Source organism: Mobula hypostoma, chromosome 17, assembly GCF_963921235.1.
Source record: "Mobula hypostoma chromosome 17, sMobHyp1.1, whole genome shotgun sequence".
Classification (NCBI taxonomy): Eukaryota; Metazoa; Chordata; class Chondrichthyes; order Myliobatiformes; family Myliobatidae; genus Mobula; species Mobula hypostoma.
In genome coordinates, this window is record NC_086113.1 from 59,985,039 (window position 1) to 60,012,928 (window position 27,890).

The 27,890-nt window shown below is 43.1% G+C and overlaps 1 protein-coding gene across 4 annotated transcripts in view; it reads left to right on the top strand.

The window, feature by feature from the left end:
• The window catches only part of LOC134358060 (phosphatase and actin regulator 1-like), a 416,919-nt gene that overhangs the window by 187,480 nt on the left and 201,549 nt on the right, over positions 1-27,890 (top strand). The window contains exon 1 of one of the 4 annotated variants that reach the window (XM_063069966.1): positions 27,546-27,860. The exons of the other annotated variants lie outside the window; for them this stretch is intronic. Within the exon in view, the coding sequence (XP_062926036.1) occupies positions 27,629-27,860 (232 nt within the window). The 5' untranslated portion in view covers positions 27,546-27,628. Of the gene's footprint in view, positions 1-27,545; positions 27,861-27,890 lie in introns of those variants that run through there. 4 annotated transcript variants of the gene reach the window in all.

Sequence of the window (27,890 nt, forward strand, 5' to 3'; positions counted from 1 at the left end):
GTTCTAGATTCTCACACAACAGGAAACATCCTCTTCACATCCACCCTATCAAGAGACTCTTGCCCACTTGGAAGATGAGTTACTTTCCTCCAGCTTACACTGGGGATCAGTAGAACAGTGTCAGAGGTAAAAGACAAAGTGGGAGTTGGATGGAGAATTAAAGAGGCAGACAGCTATGGGCTCAGGATCACCCTTGTGGACTTGTGGACTGAAGGGAGATGTGCTTCAGTTTTGTGCCTGGTATCACCAGTGTAGACGAGACCACATTATTGTCTCCAAATGCCACGCACCATATTAGGAGTGAAATACTACCTCAACTGGGCAGATTATTTTCTTCCTGAATGTTAGGAAGGTAAGATTCAAAATGCAAAGTACACTTATTATCAAAGTGCATACAGTATGCAGTATGCAAACCTGAGATTTGTGTTCCCAAAGAGAGCCATGAAACAAAGAAACTCAATAGAACTCATTCAAAGAAGACATCAAACACTCATAAAACAAGAATAAATCGCACAAACGGCAAAAAACGAGCAAAAAACAGAATATAAAATATCAAACCACAGAGTAATTGAAACAGTGTTCAGTTTAGTTCAGTTCAGTTTACAGCTGTGTTGTTCATTGACTGCAAACCGCAGAGCCAGTTCACTCCAATCAAAATCGCACAAAATAGCAATAAAAAAAAGTAATAAGCAGAAACCAGAAACACATCATAACATGAACTACGGAGTCCAACCAGAAACTGCGTCAATTAAACCTTGCCCAAGACTCAACTCTCCAGTGCCATCCCCAGCAGCATCAAGCATGAGGCAGAGAGAGTGATGTATAAGCGCAGCTGTCACACCTGTTGTTGATAAGGTGACATGCAAGATCTTAAGAAATCTTGACGGGGATGCAGAGAAGATATTTCCTCTTGAGAATTTCCCACTGTTAACTTTCTGGGAGGTAATACTACAAAGAGTTGTGCAGTTGGCCAAGGGAGGGTATAAAAAAGGAGGCAGTGCAAGAGCCCTCTGGGAAATGGCTCTCTTAAACCAGTGCTGAACACTAGTGAGACTGACAGCATCGTGAGAGGGATCAGGCTGGAACATAGCCAATGTGAGATGACTAAGGGGCACCCATGGGTCCCAGTGAGACCCTTGAACAATGAATGCAACTTAATTCCCTCTATATGGAAGCAAATTAAATCAGTTTTTTAAAGTTTTTCATAGTGCCATTTTTATTAATCTGAGCTTTAAATACCAACAGTTGATTTTGGAAATCAGGTAACATGCACACTCTGAATGCACTGTGTGTTCAGTATTACTAAACATGGCCATCAAACAAATATAGGTCTTCTGAAATACAAACGGATAACAGGAGACTGAACCAAAGAAATAGTGGTCCATGTTGTAACCAATAATATGGAAAAGAATAACGTTGAGGTGTTGCAAGCAGATTTCCAGGAGGGGAGGTAAAGTGCAAATACTGCAATGAGGTCATTTCCTTTGTTGCCAGGCCAACGTAATACCATCTGTAGGAGCAGTAACAGTAATCAGAATCAGAATCAGGTTTAATATCACTAGCATATGTCGTGAAATTTGTTGTTTAAAGGCAATAGCACAGTGCAGTACAGAATAAAAAAACTATAAATTACCATATGTATATATGTGTTTATGTGTGTATGTGCATATGTGTGTGTGTGTGTATGTATATGTGTGTGTATATATATATGTGTGTGTGTGTGTATATATATGTGTCTGTATGAAAATATGAAAAATTGAATTAAGTAAGTAGTGCAAAAAGAGAGGAAAACAGATAGTGAGGAAGTGCTTATGGGTTCATTATCCACCCAAAAATTTAATAGCAGAGGGGAAGAAGTTCCTGAAACTTTAAGTGTGTGCCTTCAGGCTCTTGTACCTCCTCCTTGATGGTAGCAATGAGAAGTGGGCATGTCCTGGATGGTGGGGGTCCTTATTGATGGATACTGTATTTTAGAGGCATCTCCTTTTGAAGGTGTCCTCAGTGCTGGGGAGGCTCATGCCATGATGGAGCTGGCTGTGTTTACAACTTTCCGCAGCTTTTCCTGATCCTGTGCAGTGGCCCCTTCATACCAGAAAGTGGTGCAACCAGTGAGAAAGCTCTCCATGGTACGTCTGTAGATATTTGTGGATGTCTTTGTTGACATACCAAGTCTGCTCAAACTCTTAATGAAATATAGCCTCTGTCATGCCTTCCTTGTAATGGCATCAAGATGTTGGGCCCAGGATAGATCCTCAGAGATATGTTGACATCCAGGGACTTGAAACTGCTCACCCTTTCCACTGCTGATCCCTCAGTGAGGACTGGTGTGTGTTCCCTTGACTTCCCTGTCCTGAAGTCCACAATCAATTCCTTGGTCTTACTGACATTGAGTGCAAGGTTGTTACTGTGACATCACTTAACCAGTTGATCTGTCTCACTCCTGTGTGTCTCCTCATTACCATCTGAAATTCTGCCAGAAATATTTGTCATCAGCTTATTTACAGATGGCATTTGAGATGTGCCTAGCCATACAGTGTTGGATGTAGAGAGTGGGCTAAGCACTCATCCTTGAGTTGTGCCAGTGTTGATTGTCAGTGAGGAGGATAATTTATTTCCGATCGGCACAATTTGTGGTCTCCCGGTGAGGAAGTCAAGGATCCTGTTGCAGGGGGAGGTACAAAGGTCTGGTTTTGAATCTTGTTGATTAGTACTGAATATTGTGTTGAGCGCTGAGCTGTAGTCAATAAACAGCAGCCAGAAGTGTGTGCTGTTATTGTTCAGGTGACCCAAGGCTGAGTGAGGAGCCCAGTGAGATTGCATCTGACCAAGTTCTATTGTAGTGATAGGCAAATTGCAACGGATCCAAGTTCTTGCTTAGGCAGAAGTTGTTTCTAGCCATGACCAACCTCTCAAAGCACTTCATGTGCATGCCACTGGGTGATTGTTGTTGAAGCAGCTCACCCTGCTCTTCTTGGGCACTGGTATGATTCTTGCCCATTTGAAGCAAGAACCCTCAGCTGCAGCAAATGAAAAATTGAAGATATCCCTGAACACTCCACAAGTCGGTTGACACAGGTTTTCAGAGCTCTTCCAGCTACACCACCAGGGTCTGATGCTTTGCAAGGGTTCACCCTCTTGAAAGATGTTCAGAGATCGGTTTCCAAGAAAGAGATCGCAGTGTCACCAGTTGCAGTAGGGATTCAGACAGATTTAATTCATTCATGACACATTAATCCCAAGCTGGAGAAGTATTACAGGAGCCAGAATTCCAGGAACACTAGTGAAAAAAACCCTGTTTATCCACAGGGAAGATTGGGCATCTAGTTAAGTGTATGTGGAAAGAAGGAAGAAAGGAGAGAGTGAACTATAAATTGCATGAAGAGGCTATCCCTCCTCAACCTTGAGAAGGAGCTGTGTCTACCTTGTGCTCACTGAGATCTGCCATCCCACAGAGGAAACACATTGAAAATGGTTGTCAGGGTTATTGGCCTTATTCAAGATGATTGTATTCAAAACGTCTCATGTTCTGGAACTCACTGACATATATGGACCTTTGTAACTGCAACAGGTTTATTTTTGTCACAATTACTAAGGTACAGTGAAAATCTTTGGTTAGAATGCCATCCGCGCAGATAATTTCAAAACGTATACATATTGAGGCAGTACAAAGAGAAAAACAATAACAATTGTTACGTACCCCGTAACTGGGTTGCCAAACCAGCAGAAATGGATCACTCAGTTGGAGTCTGGATTACTAGAACTAAGAAAGTTTTATTAAAGAAACAAGCTACACAGTACTCTAATCAAAAGGATAATAAATGCAACAGTGCAGCAATGATAAACATACATGTACACAGAATTAAGATAACAGGATCAATCAAGCTCTATCGTTGTCTAGGGGTAAATGACCAGTTTCAAAGTGACGCAAAGTTCAGTTCAATTTAGTTCAGTTCAGTTCGCAGTAATCGCTGCCGTGGCGATGGACAGTGGGGGGAAGGAGAGAGAGAGCAAAAACGAATTAATATTCAAGGCTTCCACACAGACCTTCGCAGTCAGCTTTCGGGCGAGTCCTTTGTGATGTCATCTGAGGTCACCGACCGTGACCCCTCCGTTTCCAGATACGATCGTTTCCCTGCGGTGAACCTGGCACCCAGGCAAGGGTGGACACACACCAGGTTCCCGCCGATCGTGCCTTTCCACCCTGTGCGTTTATGGTCCGGTACTTCCCACCGACTTGTGAGAGACGCACCGCTTCCAGGGTCTTGTTACCTCGGGTGTCGTGTGTGTCCGCCTTAGTGAACCTGTCCCTTTTTATCCCCCCTGCTGGGGTATCGCCTGTCCATCACTTCAAAGAGTTCAGGGTTCAAAGGGGGAGCCGCTCTTGCCAGCTCTCCTTCCTTCATTAACATCTCCAAATGCTGCTCCATTGTTTTCCTTATCTCTCTCTCTCCTGAAGACAGGTGGCAGACCAACTGCTGATCCCACCGGTGCCAGCACAGGACAGCTACATCGTAATCTATGTGTATTCTTGTCACACAATGCACAATAGAGTGTTACAGTTACCAAGGAAATGTAGTGCACTTAGTTAATATGATGCAAGAGCCATGACAAGGTAGGTTTTGAGTTCAGGAGGTCACCTTTGACAGTCAAGAGGCCCACTCAAGAGCTAGCAAGGGTTCGAATTTGTTCATAAGTGTTTTCAAACTTCTGTATCATTTGCCCAATGGAAAGGAGAAAAAGAGAGAATATCTGAGCTGGAAGGGGTTTTTGATAATGCTGGCTGCATCTCTGAAGCAGAGCCACATCACTGAACCCCTCCCACAACCTCTGGATTCACTTTCAGGATTCGTCATCTCTTGTTCTCGATATTTATTGCTTATTTATGTACTATTATTTCTATTTATTATCATTGTTATTTCTTCTCAGCTCAAGCTGGTAAAGTCTGAGGTACAGGCATGGCCACACACACTCATCTCTCAATTGCTAGGAACTTTCTGGTGGTGTTTAGTATTGTGACTCTGAAGATTTACATAAATATTGCTGTGTAGGCCTAACTATTTCATGCTATTGTGTAGTAATAATACCAGTTGTGGATATTACCATAGGGACATATACCTCGTTCATGTTCCACAGACTTTCAATTTCCTCTTTTAATTCAGCATATTTCTGTATTTTTCACTTATTGATTTCTCTAAGTTCTGTATGTTATTTCTATTATTATTATTTTATTACTTCTTTTTTTCTATTTGTATTTACACAGTTTGTTGTCTTTTGCACATTGATTGCTTGTCTGTCCTGTAAGGGGTGGTCTTTCATTGATTCTTTTGTGATTACAGTACTCTGAGTGCCCGCAAGAAAATGAATCTCGGTTGTATATGGTAACGTATAAGTACTTGAATAATAGATTTACATTGATCTTTGAACTTAGAGTGGAAAGAGGTTGGTCATTGTATCTATGTGGTTGGACAGGACAAGCTATTAATGATACTTACATCTTGGAACTTGAAGCTCTCTACCATTCTTACTTCAACACCTTTGATCTATACAGGAGCGTGTGCTTCCTGAAGTTGCTTCAGCTCCATACACTGTCTTCACAGAGAGTAGTAGGAGCATGGCTCTACTGGATCTGCAGCCCTGCTCCTTTTACTGCATGCAATTACTTTGAGGGAAATAAAAAATAATAGTCCATTCCCGTGTGGCAATTAAAGCTGTCTGGGAGTTGCAATCCTTGGCCTGCAGAGGCAGTTAAATGGGCTTCCTGCATTGCAGTAAATTAGTGAACTCTTAGCAGATGTAGTAGTCCCTGTGGCTGTTTTTGGAAGAAGCTTTTAATTTGGACCATGGGTTTAGGGATATTGTAAATTTGGTGATCACTCAGCCACAATTTGCACATCAACATGGCATCGTGCTATTGCTTGTTAAGGAAGCTGAAAATCAAAACAAATCCCACAGATGTTGGAAATCTGAAACAAAAACAGAAATGCTAGGCACGCTTAGTAAGTCAGGCAGCATCTGAGGAAAGACAACTATCAATATTTTGAAAGTGCACCCATTCACCAGAACTGGGGAAGTGCAATGCGTGTAGCTACTCAGTGGGGGGAAGCTGCTAGGCAAATAACTGCAGTGTATTTTGTGGATGGTCTACAGGGCCCTGGTGAGACCACACCTGGAGTACTGTGTGCAGTTTTGGTCTCCAAATTTGAGGAAGGACATTCTTGCTATTGAGGGAGTGCAGCATAGGTTCACAAGGTTAATTCCCAGGATGGCGGGACTGTCATATGTCGAAAGATTGGAGCGACTGGGCTTGTATACTCTGGAATTTAGAAGGCTGAGAGGGGAATCTTATTGAAACATATAAGATTATTAAGGGATTGGACACTCTGGAGGCAGGAAGCATGTTCCCACTGATGGGTAAGTCCAGAACCAGAGGCCACAGTTTAAGAATTAGGGGTAGGCCATTTAGAACGGAGTTGAGGAAAAACTTTTTCACCCAGAGAGTGGTGGATATATGGAATGCTCTGCCCCAGAAGGCTGTGGAGGCCAAGTCTCTGGATGCTTTCAATAAAGAGATGGATAGAGCACTTAAAGATAGTGGAATCAAAGGTTATGGGGATAAGGCAGGAACTGGATACTGATAGTGGATGATCAGCCATGATCACAGTGAATGGTGGTGCTGGCTCGAAGGGCTGAATGGCCTACTCCTGCACCTATTGTCTATTGTCTATTGTCTATAGTACAGCCATTGTGCATCAATGGTGAAGGAAAAGAAAGTTTAGGATGATGGCTGTGGTGTTGGTCAGGGGCTATTTTGTCCTGGGTGGTATTGAGCTGCTTCAGAGTGTTGGAGTTGCACTCTTCCATGCAATTGGAGAGTATTCCATCACACTCTTTGTTAGTGCATTGTAGATAGTGGAAAGGCTTTAGGGTATCGAGAGATGCATCTCTCACCATAGGATATGTACCATAGTATTTATATAAAGATCAAAAATCTGCAAATGCTGGCAATTTGAATTATATTCAGAAATTACTGGGAACATTCAGCAGCTCAGGCAGCACATGTGGATAGAGAAACAGTTTAACTTTTCAGATCTGAGACCTCGTTGAAGTTCTAATATTAACTGCTTCTCTGTTCAAAGCTGAGTGTTGCTAGCATTTTCTGACAGTGATCCAGTCAAGGTTCAGATTATTAGTGACCCAGAGAATATTGGTAATAAAGGATTTAGTTATGATAATTCTCTCGAATGTTAAAGGTACCATTTGAACTCACTCTGGAGATAATCTCTGTCTGGCACTGAGACAAATATAATAGATAAAATGCTGAATTCATGAAGTGAGGTAAGATTGACTGTCATTGTCACCAAGGTTAAACAGAAGCTTGTGGACACCAAGAGGAACATGCTCCAGTGGTCTTGGTACATGTTGGTACCAATGACATAGATAGGACAAAGGAGGAGGTCCTGAAGAGAGATTTCTGGGAGTTAAGAAGGAAGCTAAGAAGCAGGACCTCCAGGGTAGTAATCTCGGGATTGCTACCTGTGCCACGTGCTAGCAAGGGCAAGAATAGTAGGATCAGGCAGATGAATGCGTGGCTGAGAGACTGGTGTAGGGGGCAGGTCTTCAGATTCTTGGATAATTGGGATCTCTTCTGGGGGAAATATGACCTGTTCAAAAAGGACAGGTTACACCTGAACCTGAAGGGGACAAATATCCTGGCGGGAAAGTTTAATAGAGCTGTTGGGGAGGGTTTAAACTAATTTGGCAGGGGGATGGGAACCGGAATGATAGAGCGGAGGAAGGGGAAAACAGAAATAAATCTAAGATAGTGAGCAGCAAAGATGTCAGGAAAGACAGGCAGGTGATGGGGCAAATTTGTAGCCATTGGGATGAGTTGCAGTGCAATAAAGTTGCAGTGAAATCAAAGCGAAAAGTACCAAATACTGGTCTTAAGGTGTTGTACTTAAATGCACGCAGCATAAGGAATAAGGTGGATGATCTTGTCGTACAGCTACAGATTGGCAGGTATGATATTGTGGCCATCACTAAGACGTGGCTAAAGGATGCATGTCTCTGGGAGCTGAACGTCCAAGGATACACGGTGTATCGGACAGATAGGAAGGTAGGCAGAGGGGGAGGCGTGGCTTTATTGGTAAGAAATGTTATTAAATCATTAGAAAGAGGTGATATAGGATCGGAAGGTGCAGAATCTTTATGGGTTGAGCTAAGAATTCGCAGGGGTAAAAGGACCCTGATGGCAGTTATTTATAGGCCTCCAAACAGCTGCAGTGATGTGGACTACAAATTACAACAGGAAATAGAAAAGGCTTATCAGAAGGGCAGTGTTATGATAATTGTGGGGGATTTTAACATGCGAGTGGATTGGGAAAATCAGGTCGGCACTGGATCTTAAGAGAGAGAATTTGTAGAATGTCTGCGAGATGGCTTTTTAGAACCGCTTGTTGTTGAGCCCTCTATGGGATCGGCTGTACTGGATTGGGTATTGTGTAATGAACCAGAGGTGATCAGAGAGATTGAGGTGAAGGAACCCTTAGGAGGCAGTGATCATAACGTGATTGAGTTCACTGTGAAATTTGAAAAAGAGATGCCGAAATCTGATGTGTCAGTATTTCAGTTGAGTAATGGAAATTATAGTGTTATGAGAGAGGAACTGGCCAAAGTTGACTGGAAAGAGACACTGGCAGGAAGGACGGCAGAGCAGCAGTAGCTGGAGTTTATGCGAGAAGTGAGGGAGGTGCAAGACAGGTATATTCCAAAAAAGAAGAAATTTTCGAATGGAAAAAGGATGCAACTGTGGCTGACAAGAGAAGTCAAAGCCAAAGTTAAAGCAAAGGAGAGGGCATACAAGGAAGCAAAAATGAGTGGGAAGACAGAGGATTGGGAAGTTTTTAAAAGCTTACAAAAGGAAACTAAGAAGGTCATTAAGAGGGAAAAGATTAACTATGAAAGGAAGCTAGCAAATAATATCAAAGAGGATACTAAAAGCTTTTTCAAGTATATAAAGAGTAAAAGACAGGTGAGAGTAGATATAGGACCGATAGAAAATGATGCTGGAGAAATTGTAATAAGGAGATGGTGGAGGAACTGAATGAGTATTTTGCATCAGTCTTCACTGAGGAAGACATCGGCAGTATACCGGACACTCAAGGGTGGCAGGGAAGAGAAGTGTGCGTAGTCACAATTACGACAGAGAAAGTACTCAGGAAGCTGAATAGTCTAAAGGTAGATAAATCTCCTGGACCAGATGGAATGTAGCCTTGTGTTCTGAAGGAAGTAGCTGTGGAGATTGTGGAGGCATTAGCGATGATATTTCAAAAGTCGATAGATTCTGGCATGGTTCCGGAGGAGTGGAAGGTTGCAAATGTCACTCTGCGATTTAAGAAGGGGGCAAGGAAGCAAAAAGGAAATTATAGACCTTTAGCTTGACATCGGTGGTTGGGAAGTTGTTGGAATCAATTGTCAAGGATGAGGTTACAGAGTACCTGGAGGCATATGACAAGATAGGCAGAACTCAGCATGGATTTCTTAAAGGAAAATCCTGCCTGACAAACCTATTACAATTTTTTGAGGAAATTACCAGTAGGCTAGACAAGGGAGATGCAGTGGATGTTGTATATTTGGATTTTCAGAAGGCCTTTGACAAGGTGCCACACATGAGGCTACTTAACAAGATAAGAGCCCATGGAATTAGGGGAAAGTTACATACATGGATAGAGCATTGGCTGATTGGCCGGAAACAGAGAGTGGGAATAAAGGGATCCTATTCTGGTTGGCTGCCGATTACCAGTGGTGTTCCACAGGGGTCAGTGTTGGGGCCGTTTCTTTTTACATTGTACATCAACGATTTGGATTATGGAATAGATGGCTTTGTGGCTAAGTTTGCTGATAATAGGAAGATTGGTGGAGAGGCCAGTAGTGTTGAGGAAACAGAGAGTCTGCAGAGAGACTTGGATAGATTGGAAGAATGTACAATGAAGTGGCAAATGAAATACAGTGTATGGTTATGCACTTTGGCAGAAGAAATAAATGGGCAGACTATTATTTAAATGGAGAAAGAATTCAACGTTCTGAGGTGCAACGGGACTTGGGAGTCTTCGTACAGGATACCCTTAAGGTTAAGCTCCAGTTGAGTCGGTGGTGAAGAAGGCGAATGCAATGTTGGCATTCATTTCTAGAGGAATAGAGTATAGGAGCAGCGATGTGATGTTGAGGCTCTATAAGACGCTGGTGAGACCTCATTTGGAGTGCTGTGGGCAGTTTTGGTCTCCTTATTTAAGAAAGGATGTGCTGACGTCGGAGTGGGTACAGAGAAGATTCACTAGAATGATTCCGGGAATGAGAGGGTTAACATATGAGGAACGTTTGTCTGCTCTTGGACTGTACTCGTTGGAGTTTAGAAGAATGAGGGGAGACCTCATAGAAACATTTCGAATGTTGAAAGGCATGGACAGAGTGGATGTGGCAAAGTTGTTTCCCATGATGGGGGAGTTTAATATGAGAGGGCATGACTTAAGGATCGAAGGGCGCCCATTCAGAAAAGATATGGGAAGAAATTTTTTTAGTCAGAGGGTGGTGAATCTATGGAATTTGTTGCCACGGGCAGCAGTAGAGGCCAAGTCATTGGGTGTATTCAAAGCAGAGATTGATAGGTATCTGAGTAGCCAGGGCATCAAAGGTTATGGTGAGAAGGCGGGGGAGTGGGACTAAATAGGAGAATGGATCAGCTCATGATAAAATTGTGGAGCAGACTCGATGGGCCGAATGGCAGACTTCTGCTCCTTTGTCTTATGGTCTTATGGTGGTTGGAGTCATAACTCACACAAAGGGATATGCCACTCCTTGCCACCTATCAGCCCATATCAAAGTCTTACTGCATGCAGGCACAACTCCTCCATTTTCTGAGGAGTTGTGGTGGATTTAAACATCGTGGAGATGTTTGTGAATATCCTCACTTCTGAAGATACGATGCAAGGGAGGTGATTTACATTCAAATGCTTAATTAAATTAATATGAACAAAGTATAAAGTATTGGAAACTTCCCTTATTGTCACACAATTTGCTGGAAGAACTCAATTTGCTGGTTGAGCAATATCTTGGGGAAGAAAAGAAATGTTCATATTTCAGGTCAAAACATGCATCACAACCAACTGCATCAGACCTGTTGACAGTTCATTTCCTTCTACAGGTACTGCCTGACCGGCTGAGTTTTTCATCAAATGGCTTGTTGCATCAGATTCCAACATCTGCAGTGTCTGGTCGCACAGTCATTCATCTCCATTGAAATGAATGGAGTAGCTGAACGTGTGCTCGTTTGGTTTAAGTGGGCAGGCAGCTGTTGGAGAACATGAGGACTTGGTGGTCTGTCACTCTTCTCTGTTGGTGGTCTGACACTCTGCTCTGTTGGTGCTCAGTCTGGAAGTTGCTGGGTGGAGCCTGTCAATGCCTTAACTATAATCATCCTAAGCACTCTTGAATTAGGAACTAGTTCAGAAAAATACATGTATAAATTCCATTAATAAAGAGTCACTAGGAAGTTAAGACTCCCCAGCATGAAGATAGTGGAATCTGTAGTTGATATAGTAATTGAGACCTTACATTTCTATTACACCTTACACAACCTCAGCCAGTGAAGTACTTCTGAAGAATACTTGTTGATTAGGAAATTATAAGAATTTGATTTGATTAGAAAGAGTTAAAATGGATTAGTGTCTAATGAACCTAATTGATTTGTTTTGAGAGAGTAACCAAAAGAAAAACCATCTAATGTGTTTATGTAAGTGAATGTCCAGATGTCATTTGCTAGGGCTTTACATAAGGGACTGTTAACTAAAATTGCTCAGTGTAGAAGGCAAATTACTGACCTTGTTTTTAAAGCAATAGAAAACAGAGACAGGATAACAGATGGGAAAGAACTGTCGGATAGTATCCCATAGGACTTGTGCTGTGGATATAACTATATATTACATTTGTAAGTGACTGAGGTACACAGTAGAGAGCCTTATGCTCAGTCAGGCCAATGAGACAATGATAGGTGCTACAGTAAGCGACATAGATACAAAATGTGCAATTTGCTAAATTAATTGAGGGACAAAACACTGACAGATGAATTTCATTCTGTGTGTGTGAGGATGTCAGTTTTGGTCTAGAAGAGTACTTGGCTGAGTTTTGACATAATTAGCTAATGCAATCTGAGGAGCTTTGTGAGGCACTAATGTTAATTTTATGTGATGCTAAGAATAATCAGAGAGCTCAAATCGGCTCCAAACCAAAAATATGACTCAAAATACATTGAAAGAACAAGACAAATTTAAACACCAAATGTAAACATAGTAACAGACTGAAAAAAGCTTAAAGCAGTGTACACATCTTTCGACCTGACAAAGGGTCTCGGCCCGAAACGTCGACTGCACCTCTTCCTAGAGGTGCTGCCTGGCCTGTTGCGTTCACCAGCAACTTTGATGTGTGTTGCTACACATCCAATATGAGAGCTTTGATCTCAGACAGCAGAGAGTTACTGTGGAAATAATAACATGTTGCTTTTTAGTGACTATTACAACTTCTAACCATATCCACGATCACACTCAGTGGTAGGTTCACATCAAATATGTAGCACTGTCAAAGAGAGATGCAGCAAGGAAACAGGCCTTTCAGCCCTACAAGTTTTTGCCAGTCATTTAAACTATACTAATCCGGTTTATTAAATCCCACTCCCACCTACCCGGCCCCCTTCAACTCAGAGTTCAAAATACATTTATTATCAAAGTATGTATAAATTATACAATTTTGAAATTCGTCTGCTTACAGGTAGCTACAAAACAAGGAACCTGAAAGAACCCAATTTAAAAGAGCAACACCTAATAGAAACATAGAAAATAGGTGCAGGAGTAGGCCATTCGGCCCTTTGAGCCTGCACCGCCATTTATTATGATCATGGCTGATCATCCAACTCAGAACCCAGCCTTCCCTCCATACCCCCTGACCCCTGTAGCCACAAGGGCCATATCTAACTCCCTCTTAAACATAGCCAATGAACTGGCCTCAACAGTTTGCTGTGGCAGAGAATTCCACAGATTCACCACTCTCTGTGTGAAGAAGTTTTTCCTAATCTCGGTCCTAAAAGGCTTCCCCTCTATCCTCAAACTGTGACCCCTCGTTCTGGACCTCCCCAACATCGGGAACAATCTTCCCGCATCTAGCCTGTCCAATCCCTTTAGGATCTTATACGTTTCAATCAGGTCCCCCCTCAATCTTCTAAATTCCAACGAGTACAAGCCCAGTTCATCCAGTCTTTCTTCATATGAAAGACCTGCCATCCCAGGAATCAATCTGGTGAACCTTCTTTGTACTCCCTCTATGGCAAAGATGTCTTTCCTCAGATTAGGAGACCAAAACTGCACACAATACTCCAGGTGTGGTCTCACCAAGGCCTTGTACAACTGCAGTAGTACCTCACTGCTCCTGTACTCGAATACTCTCGCTATAAATGCCAGCATACCATTCGCCTTTTTCACCGCCTGCTGTACCTGCATGCCCACTTTCAATGACTGGTGTATAATGACACCCAGGTCTCGTTGCACCTCCCCTTTTCCTAATCGGCCACCATTCAGATAATAATCTGTTTTCCTATTTTTGCCACCAAAGTGGATAACTTCACATTTATCCACATTAAATTGCATCTGCCATGAGTTTGCCCACTCACCCAACCTATCCAAGTCACCCTGCATCCTCTTAGCATCCTCCTCACTGCTAACACTGCCACCCAGCTTCGTGTCATCCGCAAACTTGGAGATGCTGCATTTAATTCCCTCATCCAAGTCATTAATATATATTGTAAACAACTGGGGTCCCAGCACTGAGCCTTGCGGTACCCCACTAGTCACCGCCTGCCATTCTGAAAAGGTCCCGTTTATTCCCACTCTTTGCTTCCTGTCTGCTAACCAATTCTCCACCCACACCAATACCTTACCCCCAATACCGTGTGCTTTAAGTTTGCACACTAATCTCCTGTGTGGGACCTTGTCAAAAGCCTTTTGAAAATCCAAATATACCACATCCACTGGTTCTCCCCTATCCACTCTACTAGTTACATCCTCAAAAAATTCTATGAGATTCGTCAGACATGATTTTCCTTTCACAAATCCATGCTGACTTTGTCATATCATTTCACCGCTTTCCAAATGTGCTGTTATCACATCCTTGATAACTGACTCCAGCAGTTTCCCCACCACCGACGTTAGGCTAACCGGCCTATAATTCCCCGGTTTCTCTCTCCCTCCTTTTTTAAAAAGTGGGGTTACATTAGCCACCCTCCAATCCTCAGGAACTAGTCCAGAATCTAACGAGTTTTGAAAAATTATCACTAATGCATCCACTATTTCTTGGGCTACTTCCTTAAGCACTCTGGGATGCAGACCATCTGGCCCTGGGGATTTATCTGCCTTCAATCCCTTCAATTTACCTAACACCACTTCCCTACTAACATGTATTTCACTCAGTTCCTCCATCTCACTGGACCCTCTGTCCCTTACTATTTCTGGAAGATTATTTATGTCCTCCTTAGTGAAGACAGAACCAAAGTAATTATTCAATTGGTCTGCCATGTCCTTGCTCCCCATAATCAATTCACCTGTTTCTGTCTGCAGGGGACCTACATTTGTCTTTATCAGTCTTTTCCTTTTTACATATCTATAAAAGCTTTTACAGTCCGTTTTTATGTTCTCTGCCAGTTTTCTCTCATAATCTTTTTTCCCCTTCCTAATTAAGCCCTTTGTCCTCCTCTGCCGAACTCTGAATTTCTCCCAGTCCTCAGGTGAGCCACTTTCTCTGGCTAATTTATATGCTACTTCTTTGGAATTGATACTATCCCTAATTTCTCTTGTCAGCCACGGGTGCACTACCTTCCTTGATTTATTCTTTTGCCAAACTGGGATGAACAATTGTTGTAGTTCATCCATGCAACCTTTAAATGCTTGCCATTGCATATCCACCGTCAATCCTTTAAGTGTCATTTGCCAGTCTATCTTAGCTAATTCACGTCTCATACCTTCAAAGTTACCCCTCTTTAAGTTCAGAACCTTTGTTTCTGAATTAACTATGTCACTCTCCATGTTAATGAAGAATTCCACCATATTATGGTCACTCTTACCCAAGGGGCCTCTCACGACAAGATGGCTAATTAACCCTTCCCCATTGGTCAAAACCCAGTCCAGAATAGCCTGCTCTCTAGTCGGTTCCTCGACATGTTGGTTCAAAAAACCATCCCGCATACATTCCAAGAAATCCTCTTCCTCAGCACCTTTACCAATTTGGTTCACCCAGTCTACATGTAGATTGAAGTCACCCATTATAACTGCTGTTCCTTTATTGCACACATTTCTAATTTCCTGTTTAATACCATCTCCGACCTCACTACTACTGTTAGGTGGCCTGTACACAACTCCCACCAGCGTCTTCTGCCCCTTAGTGTTACGCAGCTCTACCCATATCGATTCCACATCTTCCCGGCTTATGTCCTTCCTTTCTATTGCGTTAATCTCTTTTTTAACCAGCAACGCCACCCCACCTCCCCTTCCTTCATGTCTATCCCTCCTGAATATTGAATATCCCTGAACGTTGAGCTCCCATCCCTGGTCACCCTGGAGCCATGTCTGTGTGATCCCAACTATATCATAATCATTAATAACAATCTGCACTTTCAATTCATCCACCTTATTACGAATGCTCCTTGCATTGACACATAAAGCCTTCAGTCGCTCTTTTACAACTCTCTTAGCCCTTTTTAATGCTTGCCCTGGATTTGTTGGCCTGCCACTTTTACTTTTCTCCTTTGTTCTTTTTGCTTCTACGGTCACTTTACACCCCTCTGTCTCTGCACTGGTTCCCATCCCTCTGTTGTGAACTAACCTCCTCACGCCTAGCCTCTTTAATTTGATTCCCACCCCCCAACCATTCTAGTTTAAAGTCACCTCAGTAGCCCCCGCTAATCTCCCTGCCAGGATATTGGTCCCCCTAGGATTCAAGTGTAACCCGTCCTTTTTGTACAGGTCACGCCTGCACCAATAGAGGTCCCAATGATCCAAAAACTTGAATCCCTGCCCCCTGCTCCAATCCCTCAGCCACGCATTTATCCTCCACCTCATCGCATTCCTACTCTCACTGTCGTGTGGCACAGGCAGTAATCCCGAGATTACTACCTTTGCGGTCCTTTTTCTCAACTCCCTTCTTAGCTCCCTATATTCTTCTTTCAGGACCTCATCCCTTTTCCTACCTATGTCATTGGTACCTATATGTACCACGACATCTGGCTCCTCACCCTCCCACTTCAGGATATCTTGGACACGATCAGAAATATCCCGGACCCTGGCACCAGGGAGGCAAACTACCATCCGGGTCTCTGGACTGCGTCCACAGAATCGCCTATCTGACCCCCTTACTATCGAGTCCCCTATCACAACTGCCCTCCTCTTCCTTGCCCTACCCTTCTGAGCTACAGGGCCAGACTCTGTGCCGGAGGCAGGGCCACTGTCGCTTCCCCCCGGTAAGCTGTCCCCCCCAACAGTACTCAAACAGGAGTACCTGTTGTTAAGGGGCACAGCCACCGGGGTACTCCCCATCACCTGCCTTTTCCCCTTCCCCCTCCTAACCGTGACCCACTTGTCTGCCTCCCGTGGCCCCGGCGTGACCACCTGCCTTCCACTCCTCTCTATCACCTCCTCACTCTCCCTGACCAGACGAAGGTCATCGAGCTGCAGCTCCAGTTCCGTAACGCGGTCCCTTAGGAGCTGCATCTCGATGCACTTGGCGCAGATGTAGCCGTCCGGGAGGCTTGGAGACTCCAGGGCCTCCCACATCCGACACCGAGAACAGCAAACTGCCCTCACAGTCATAATGCCCCTCTCCTCAAATAGCAACAGAAAATGAATGTGCAGAGAGAGAGAGAAAAACAATCATGCAAACAATAAAAGTAAGCGACCCCATTCAGAACCAGATTGAGTCCATAAATCCAAAGCAGGCCCATAGCCTCAGTCTCAGTTCATCACACAGCAGGGCAAATCGTTGCAAAGCTCACAGATGCTAAGCCCAGAAGAGCCAGAGTGCGATACAGCCTCATCCTCAGCAGCAAGGAGAGCAGCGTAAAGCATTGCAGAGCAGAACCAGCCCCGACCATCACCTCTAGTCCCGACACCCTGCCTCTTCAGTCCATCTGGCCCAGTGATTAAATTGTCCAAGCACCGGGTTGTCCCCTGCACTCAAACTCGCTGCAGTCATACGCTCTGGGCTGGTCTGTACTCAATATTTCCAAATCGGCCCAGTGTTTAAGTGGATCCAACCTCACTCTGAAACAATGCTGTTCCAATATTTCTCCAGTCTACTCTCCAACTTTGTCTCAAACATACCTCAACCCCATTCTGATGCCGTTTCACATCCATGCGCCTCGACCCTCCGATCAGCCTCACCTATTCATCGTTTGCAGTGATCGCTTACCACAATTTTCCACATAAAAATGTTATTAATAGAGTATTTTCTTTTATTTCTTGCCTTGAAAACTACCAGTAAGCACCATCTTAAACTGGAAGCCACACGTTCACACACTAATGCCAACTGACAAATCAACACACACGTCTTTAGGGTGTGGGAGGAAACCAGAGTACACAGTCATAGTGTCATACAGTAAAGGAACAGGCCCTTCAGCCCTACAGCTCCATGCTGAACAAGTTCTCATCAAAGCAAGCCTTCTGAACCTTTATGATCCACGTACCTGTGCCAATACCTTTAAATGTCTGCCTCAAACACTTCCTCTAGCAGCTTATTCTGTATACGCATCAGCCACTGGGTGAAAAAATGCCTCTCAGGTTCCTCTCTCCCCTCTCATCTTAAACCCATGCAATCTAGTTTTTGATTTCCCAACCCTGAGGAAAAGACTATGTGAATTCACTCTATCTATGCCTCTCATGCTTTGATACACCTCTATAAGATTAGCCCTCATTCTCCTACGTTCCAATAAAAAAAAGTCACAGGGAGCAGTCCCAACTCCCGCCCTCCCATTTTACCACTCATTTACACATGAGTGGCCAACTAACCGACTAACAACTAACATGCTCTATCTAGGATCTGGGAGAAGGTCAAAGCGCCCATAGGAAACTCACACAGTCACAACAAGAACACAGAAAGTTCTCTCTCTCTCTGTCTCTGTCTCTCTCTCTCTCTCTCTCTCTCTCTCTCTCTCTCTCTCTCTCTCTCTCTCTCACACACACACACACACACACACACACACACACACACATACATCACCATCACCACCACCACTGTTCTGCATCGGACCTAGGTCTCGGAAATAGTGGCTCTGCTTCATGTACCACTGCGCTTTTTGGTGTGAGCTTTCCTCTGGTTTGATAATCTACAACGTACAGTAATTAGTTGTCCTGTTACCTTGGTAATATCATCTCCATGGCTCCTGCAGAGTCTTTTCTGTAAAGCACTATCCAATCTTTCTTTATTGCTCTGCTGATTTACTGTATGAAGCTCCCTCCATATCCAATGGCAGTGAAAGTCATCAGATGATCTGTCTTCTTCCTCTGAGAGTGGGGGTTTTCCCCAGTACTATTAAACATAAATGTATCAGGAAATTATAGGAAAGATGTCAACAAAATAGAGAGAGTACAGAGAAGGTTTACTAGAATGTTACCTGGGTTTCATCACCTAAGTTACAGAGAAAGGTTAAACAAGTTGGATCTTTATTCTTTGGAACGTAGAAGGTTGAGGGGGGACTTGATAGAGGTATTTAAAATTATGAGAGGGATAGATAGAGTTGATGTGGATAGACTTTTTTCCATTGAGAGTGAGGGAGATTCAAACAAGAGGACATGAGTTGAGAGTTAAAGGGCAAAAGTTTATGGGTAACATGAGGGGGAACTTCTTTACTCAGAGACTGGTGGCTGTGTGGAACGAGCTTCCAGTAGAAGTGGTTGAGGCAGGTTCAATTTTGTCATTTAAAGTTAAGCTGGACAGCTATATGGACAGAAAAGGAATGGAGGGTTATGGGCTGAGTGGGTGGAACTAGGTGAGAGTAAGAGTTCGGCACAGACTAGAAGCGCTGAGATGGCCTGTTTCCGTGCTGTAATTGTTATATGGTTATATGGAAATGGGACAAATGGCTCAGGGAGGGTGGGGGGGTGGGTGGGAGTGGACCATGATCCTAGAGAAATTTTTCCTAACCAGGATAGTATTGTAATGAATGAACTGTGAGGGCAGCATTAGTGGGTTACAGATATGATGAGATAAGAACAGGAAATGCTGGAGACCTCAATCGGTCAGGTAGCATCTGTGCAGAGCAAAGCAGCAAACCCACTGTCTGGCTTGTTAAGTAATCCCAATATTTTATGCTTTTTAAAAAAAATTTTGATTTACGATTATCATGGACTCATTGGGTCATAGGCTGTGTATCCGTGCCATATTGCTCTCTGATTCTATTTCAGATTTCAGGCAGTTTGTTTGATTTTCATCGATGTCAGGTTGGGCTGGGGGCTGAAGTTACTTATCGGTTCAATATCCAAGGAGTACTCTAATGACAGCACCTGCTCTGTTCGTGTGCCTTTGAGTGATCTTTCTGTTCTTCCTGCACTGACTACATCTCCTCTCTGTAGTATGGAGAACAGCACTGTACGTGAAGTCTGGGGGTATTCCATCAGGAACTTACACAAGATTACACTGACCACAGCTCAAGAATAGAATAGAACTTTATTGTCATTGCTCAAAACAACGAAATTGGGCGGTGCTACTCCAGTACATGCAAACAGATATTTACAATACATGCAGTATGGATTAATTTTTAAAAGTCCTATATTTACATGCCATAGGTGACTTTGATAGTCCACAATATTGCACTCAAAGGTCTTTGCAAACCGGGTTGTAGCATTATTCAGCTGCACAGCAGTGCTCAGGTAGAAGGTGTTTTTCAGTCTAACTGTAAGATGTTTCTGAATCTCCAACCAGATGGCAGGAGGTTGAACAGACAGTGTCTGGGGTGGGATGATATTACAAGTGCGTCCAGGGTGGGATGGATTTTTAATAAAGACTCAACCACAACTTCTTTCCTGCTGCCATCAGGTTCTTCAACTGACCTGAAAACACTACCTTGGACATTATTTCTTTTTCCTCTCTCTCTCAACTTGCACTGGTATCATTATGTTTATTATGTTGTGTTATGTATAATATAAGTTGATGTTAATTTATGATTGTCATATTTATACTGTATTGAGCTGCTGCTGAAAGAAGCTATTTTTCGTTGGTTTATGCCCTATGGATGCAATAAACTTGAACTTGGCAATGATCTCACTGAGGAGGTATACAGGAGTGAGACAGGTAAACTGACTGAATTGTGTTGGCATCAATAATACTCAGCGTCAGCAAGACCAAGGAATTAATTGTAGACTCAGGAACAGGAGGCTGGGAGATCATGTACGTCCTCTTTGAGGGTTCATCAGTGGAAAGGGTGAGCAGCTTTGAGTTCCTGGGTACTTACATCTCTGTCCTGGGTCCCAACACATAGACACAGACTTGAAGAAGACATTTCCAACTCATCACCTGCAACCTATTTAAGCCCAGCTCTCATTCATAGTCCTTTTTCAACCATCAAACCAGCCAGCTTCAACCAATTGCTCCTAGCTTTCAGTTACCAGAAATAGTTGAGGAACTCTCTTATAAAACTTGGCAAATATTTATTCCCAGGAAACATTACAAAAGGCATGCCTTCTGTTAACTAGATTACTTACTGTGGCATCTTACTGTGGACAGTTTTACTTTTCCCACATTACTTCACTTCATTTCAAAGGTACTTGATCTGGATTGAAGTGTACAGTAAAAGATATGAGTGGTGTCATATAAATGCACCATTTTTCTACCGTGAATGCAGGAAGCGTGGGTGTGCTTGGCTAAAGTTATGGAAAAACTAGGAAATGGGATAGGGAGGGAAACTAGAGGAAGCAGACGGTGATGTTAATACCCATGTATTGATTTGGGCGAAGGTGCTGGGAATATGTTATGGTTTTGGCTGTTTATAATCTCCTTGCAATCGAAGACTGTTGGTCCAGATTTGGTTAGGTATGGAGTTGCATTGCATCTGTTGTTACTGCCTCTGTGTTCTCTCTCATCTTTGACATCATACTCTTCCCTCATAAAACTGACAAGTGGCATAAAATCAAAAAATCCAGGAAAACTCAGCCAGTGAGACAGTATCTGTGGAGGAAGAAACATAGTTAATGCTTCTGCTCCTTCAACATGAAATATTAACTATTGTTTCTCTCTCTCTCTACAAATGCTGTGTGAAGATCTGAACATTCCAGTCCTGATGAAGGTCTCGGCCTGAAATGTCGACTGTTTACTCATTTCCATAGATGCTGCCTGACCTGCTGAGTTATTCCAGCATTTTTGTGTGTTGCTCAGGATTTGCAGCTTCTACAGGTTTTCTCATGTCTGTGAACAATTTTGTTCTTCATTTTTCTTTCAGATTTCCAACATCTGCAGTTGTTTTTTGACTTTCATTAATTTGCAAGTGTAATTAGTTAATAACCCCATCGGCAGCTGGTATCTTATCTGGGCTTGTTTAGATGAGCCAGTGTTTGGAGAGGAATCTTTTGTGAGTAATGTTCAGAAGTTGATGAAATGCAGTTACGACATCCCCCACCTCATTGTTTATGGAGAACCTATTGCTTCTGTCTTTGTGGGTGTGCAATCCAACATAGTTAGTAATGCAGTAAATGAGTAGGATGTACTTCAATATTTATTAAGCTAGAAGCAGTTTCTGTTTATAACAGCACCAGTCACCAGGTGCAAAATACTTCTACAGGTTTGACATTTTGTGGAAGTTAAATTGTGTGCTTCTGTACTGGGAACTGCTTCCATATGAACTACTAATAACTCTGTTTTAGTTTTTGTTTCAGCAATGTCAGATTATTATAATCCTTCCTTTGCTCTCTAGTTTTAAAGAAGGTTGAAAACTGGGTGAGAGATTTCACAGGTGTAGTGAATGACAGAGGGCAGATCTAGAAGGAAGTGTCAGAGTTTCACCAAAGTTGTGAGTTCTGTCACTGTGTTGTAATGACTGATCACCTCTCGCTGCATCCTTTTCAACTTTGCTGGATTTCTTCAAAGAGACATTTAAAGTTGCATTGTATCAGTTAGCATTGATCGTTGCAGAGAATTTGTCATTTCTCTCCCTTTTCTGAAGTATCCTAGTGGTTGGAGGGTACAGCTACATTGCTGGAAAGCTCCCAGTCTTGTTTCCCACAAAGAACAAGTAGATTTTTCCTTCTTCTGGTTACATAGTCTCTAACTACCACAACACCCCTCATTTAGAGGTTACCTCAAGAGCTAAGAGACTAGACTGCCAGATGCTGGAATCTGGAGTAATATACAAAAGGTGCAGCGTCTGGACCAGAAATATCAACCATTCATTTCATTTCCTTTCACAGATGTTGCCTGACCTGCTGAGTTCATCCCAGCATTTTGTGTGTTGTGCCAGTAGGGGCAGGTAACTAACAGTGGCCTCACATGCTGTAAAATAAAAAAAGGAAACAAAATTTCCCTGTACACCTAACTCAGCTTACCAATGCTTTGGTCAGAGGACACCCACCCCACCTCTCTCCACCTAGCCCAATAAATCTGACTAAGCCTTGGTGCAAACGAGAAAGCCTGCCTCACCATTCCTCATATTCTGCTATCTCTACCAGTGAATAACCAATGGGCAATGGAATCACTTTGTCAGTTGGTTCCACTCCAAAATATCCCGCACCCACCCTCACAACTTCACTCCCTAGGCATTCTTGCTGTAGTTGGAGCTAACTGAAGTTGGTGGGAGCTACTCACTGGTTAATATTCCAATGCATAAAACATTTCCGTTAGCACGAGTGACTGATTTCTGAAATCAAATTAATGAGATCACTGCATGAATTTTGTGTGTGTCCTATGCTGGGTCCAGCAAGCTTGGCTTAGTCACACATTGAGATCACAATTCCCACAGTAAGCAAGCTTTAATCCCAAAACCTTCGATTACAATATGCCAGTTTTGCCTTTTGTTCCACTGGGAATGAACCCAAGTGCATTAGTTTGCACCCTTATCGTTCACAGCTTCCTTCAGTGGTGTTTGCATTGTTTTCCCTCATCCCTTGCTCCCCTTCTCTTTTCCATGCCTTACCTTCAATTGAATAAATATTCTCATTATTCCTCCCACTACACTGAACAAGCACGTAGTTCATTACGCTAGATTGAATTTAATTTGCCATTTATCCACCCACTTTTCAAGCCTTTATGTGTCTTTCCGTATTTTTATGCTGCGCTCAAAATAATTGGTATTCTTCTCAGTTTGATGTCAGCTGCAAATTTCAACACCACACCTCCAGGTTCAGGGTCCAGAATATTTTGCATATTGTGAATGCCTCTGCTCTCAGTACATATCCCTGAGAGGGTCTCTGCTCACCTCCTCCTAGTTCTGCGTAACAGGAACAGAAGCTTCTGACTTGCTCTTTGCTCAGGGTGTGCCAGGTGTGTATCTTAACTTTAGCTGACCTTGACTGATATCTCTATTAACTCAATCTTTCCCCTCTCAGTACCCAGTCCTTCATATATATGTCCAGACACCTTGCATGCTCTTCTCCATTTTAACAACATACAGTTTCCTGGCCCCCACAGCCTCATCATCATAGACGCCCAGATTCATTCTTCTTCAGGAAAGCCTTAGGACTCTCCATTTCTTTCTAGAACACAGATCCAACAAATTCCACTCTACGAACACTCTTACTCCTGGCAGAACTTAAGCCTACCCTGAGCAACTTTATTTTTAATTCCTCCCACCTTCTGCAAGTCAGAAGTGTAGCTCTGGGCATTTATGTTAGCCTAGAATTGGCTATATGGAGCAGCTGTTGTTCCAGTCCTTTGCTGATAGCACTCCCCAAACCCTTTTTTGCCTCATCAATAACTGCATCAGTGCTGCCTCCTGCAATGGATAGTTGTGGATAGTGTCGAGGGCTGTCAGAGCTTACAGCAGGACACTGATAGGATGCAAAACTGGGCTGGGAAGTGGCAGATGGAGTTCAACCCAGATAAGTGTGAGGTGGTTCATTTTGGTAGGTCAAATATGATGGCAGAATATAGTATTAATGAAAAGACTCTTGGCAGTGTGGAGGACCAGAGGGATCTTGGGGTCCGAGTCTGTAGGACACTCAAAGCAGCTGCGCAGGTTGACTCTGTGGTTAAGAAAACATACAGTGCTTTGGCCTTCATCAACCGTGGGATTGAGTTTAAGAGCCGAGAGGTAATGTTACAGCTACATAGGACCCTGGTCAGACCCCACTTGGAGTACTGTGCTCAGTTCTGGTCACCTCACTACAGAAAGGATGTGAAAACTATAGAAAGGGTGCAGAGGAGAATTACAAGGATGTTGCCTGGATTGGGGGCAAGCCTTATGAGAATAGGTTGAGTGAACTCGGACTTTTCTCCTTAGAATGGCAGAGAATGAGAGGTGATCTGATAGAGCTGTATAAGATGATGAGAGGCATTGATCATGTAGATAGTCAGAGGCTTTTTCCCAGGGCTGAAATGGCTAACACGAGAGGGCACAATCTTAAGGTGCCTTGAAGTAGGTGCAGAGGAGATGTCAGGGGTAAGTTTTTTACACAGAGAGTAGTGAGTGCGTGGAATGGGCTGCCAGCAACGGTGGTGGAGGCGGATACAATAGGGTCTTTTAGGGTCCTGGATAGGTACATGGAGCTTAGAAAAATAGAGGGCAATGGGTAACCCTAGGTAATTTCTAGAACTAGGTATATGTTCGGCACAGCATTGTGGGCCAAAGGGCCTGTATTGTGCTGTAGGTTTTCTATGTTTCTAACTCGCCAATTCCATCAATTTTACTACGCACTTCCAACCCACCCTCAAATTTGAAAAAGCAGTCCTGATGAAGGGCTGAAGTGTCTCACCCAGAACATTAGCTGACCATTTCCCTCCACAAACACTGCCTGTCCTGCTGAGTTCCTCTAGCAAGTTGTTTTTTTTTCTCTCTCTCAAGATAGCCAGCATCTGCAGCTTCATCTGTCTCAGTCATGATTCTTATCTATCGGTCTTTGACAGATAACATACGTGAATAACAGGAAAATTGGCAGAGGGTTAGGAGTTCAAAGTTTAAAGAAAATTTAGTATAAAAGTATGCATACCTTGAGCTTCATTTTCTCACAAGAACTCAATAGCATCCACAAAAGCCATACATAGCAAAGACATACAAATATCTAGTGTGCAATAGAGCACAAACCATGCAAATAATGAAAAAGTAAACTAATAACATGTAAAACCTGAGCTGCAGAGACCCCAAAAGTGAGCTGACAGCTGTGGAGGATGTTCAGTGCCTGAGCGAGTAAAGCTCATCCAGGAGCCTGGTAGATGCAGGTCAACAACTGTTCCCAAACTTGGTGGCGTGGGACCCTAAACTCCTGCACCTCCCACCTGTTGGAAGTAGCAAAAAAAGAGGGAGACTGGTTGATGGGCATGTGAGGGGGAATAGGTTACAGAGAAATAAAGGGAGTGATGAGACTAATGGAATGCTCCATGAACTGCCAATGACTCAGTGGGCAGAATGGCCTCCTCCTCAGTGAGTTATGAATTTATCCAGCATGAAGCTGGCCCTTTGGTTCACAGAATCCATGATAACAATCAAGTACTGATTTAATGTTATAACAAAATATGAGAACGTAAAGCGTATTGATCCTGACAATCTATACATTAACGTGATTCCCTTTAATCCTGCTCTTTGCTGAGTACCCATCTTCCAATCCTTACTGTCAAATTAGTCTCGACCTCACTCATCATACGTCTCTCATGTCAACCACAGAGCAGTCCACCTGGGATAACTTAATAGCCATGAATAACTTAATATAAGAGCATAGGATTGGATTTTAAATCGAAAAGCTTTGGACATCAAATAGAAGCAAACAAGTATTCAGATTGGAGAGTTACTGTAGCGAGCTGCTGCAAGAAACTGGGAAGTCACCGAATGTTAACATGAATGTTGGACAATGAGGGCTGAAGGCAACATAAAAGCAATGATACCTCGCTAGAGAGCTTAGTGTGTCATCTGTAACTTTCTAGAAAGTCTACACCTGGGGTTTACGTAATCCAGGATCACACTACGTTGGGCAGAGAGACATTGCTATGTCTAAGCATATGTTCTAAGCATTCTGAGACCCATTGAGAGGAATTTTTAACTGAAATATGCAATCATAGTACCTATGAAAATTCATATGTAATGTTGGCAAAAGTAGGTAGTAAGTAGATCAGAGTTTGTGTGTGTGTCTGTTCTGTTACTGCCAGAGGATGTTGTTTATTTATGGGATTAATACTTCTTGGTTGCTTTTTATACAAGTACCAAGGGGCAGCTTCGCATTCAGCCAATGAATAAATGTAATTCTACACTAAACATATTTATATTGGCACCAGAGGACTAAAGTTTATTCTGCGAGTAATTAGCTGAGCAAATTAGACGATAACAGCAATTTGTTTCTGACCAGAGTTAACTCTTCAGATACAGCTCCAACGGCGAGCCAGTAACATAGAAACATAGAAAACCTACAGCACAATACAGGCCTTTCGGCCCACAAAGTTGTGCCGAACATGTCCCTATCTTAGAAATTACTAGGCCTATCTATAGCCCTCTATTTTTCTAAGCTCCATGTACCTGTCCAAAAGTCTCTTAAAAGACCCTATCGTATCCGCCTCCACCAATGTTGCCAGCAGCCCACTCCACACACTCACCACTCTCTGAGTAAAAAACTTACCCCTGACATCTCCTCTGTACCTACTCCCCAGCACCTTAAACCTGTGTCCTCTTGTGGCAACCATTTCAGCCCTGGGAAAAAGATTTGCTCAGCTAATTACTCACAGAATGAACTTTAGTCATCTGGTGCCAAAATAAATATGTTTAGTGTAGAACTACATTTATTCATTGGCTGAATGCGAAGCTGCCCCTTGGTACTTGTATAAAAAGCAACCAAGAAGTATTAATCCCATAAATAAACAACATCCTCTGGCAGTAACAGAACAGACACACACACAAACTCTGATCTACTTACTACATTTTGCCAACATTACATATGTATTTTCACATGATCAGTGCCTCTCGTCATCTTATACACCTCTATTAGGTCACCTCTCATCCTCTGTCACTCCAAGGAGGAAAGGCCAAGTTCACTCAACCTATTCTCATAAGGCATGCTCCCCAATCCAGGCAACATCCTTGTAAGTCTCCTCTGCACCCTTAGAGAAGGGTTAATTATCTTGCTTCGTATGTGCTGTGTACTACAGCTTAGTAACTCTGAAGGATGCATCCTTTTGTTAGGACTATTGACCAGGGTGTGTGTGTGAGAGTCTGTGTGTGTGTGTGTGTGTGTGTGTCGGTCGGGGGGGGAAGGGTTGCTGGGTGGGGAAGGAAGAGAAGGTGCAAAGAGCCAGCACACAGTGCACGCCTTTCAGTTATCAACATTGCTCTGCTTCAAGCTGAAGGGTCACTGCAAGTAGACTGGGGTCTCGTCTCCTGATCTCCTTGTGATGTGACTGGCTGCTAATCCTTTAGCCTATGGATAGCTTGTTCTGCTTGCACAGAACAGCTCATACCTCCTGCTGCAAAGAAAGACCAGCACACGGAATGAGCGAGGAGAAACCCAAGAAGGGAGCCCTTTACTTCATAAGAATGAAGCCGCTGAAAGAGCCTGTGAACCACAGTGTTTCCTTTGTAATTCAGTGCCACATAGGCAAGGAGATCAAGCATATTTGCAGCAACTGTAGCCGTGGAGAGGGAGCTAAAGATGGTAAGGAAGTGTCAGTGTTATTATAGTGTG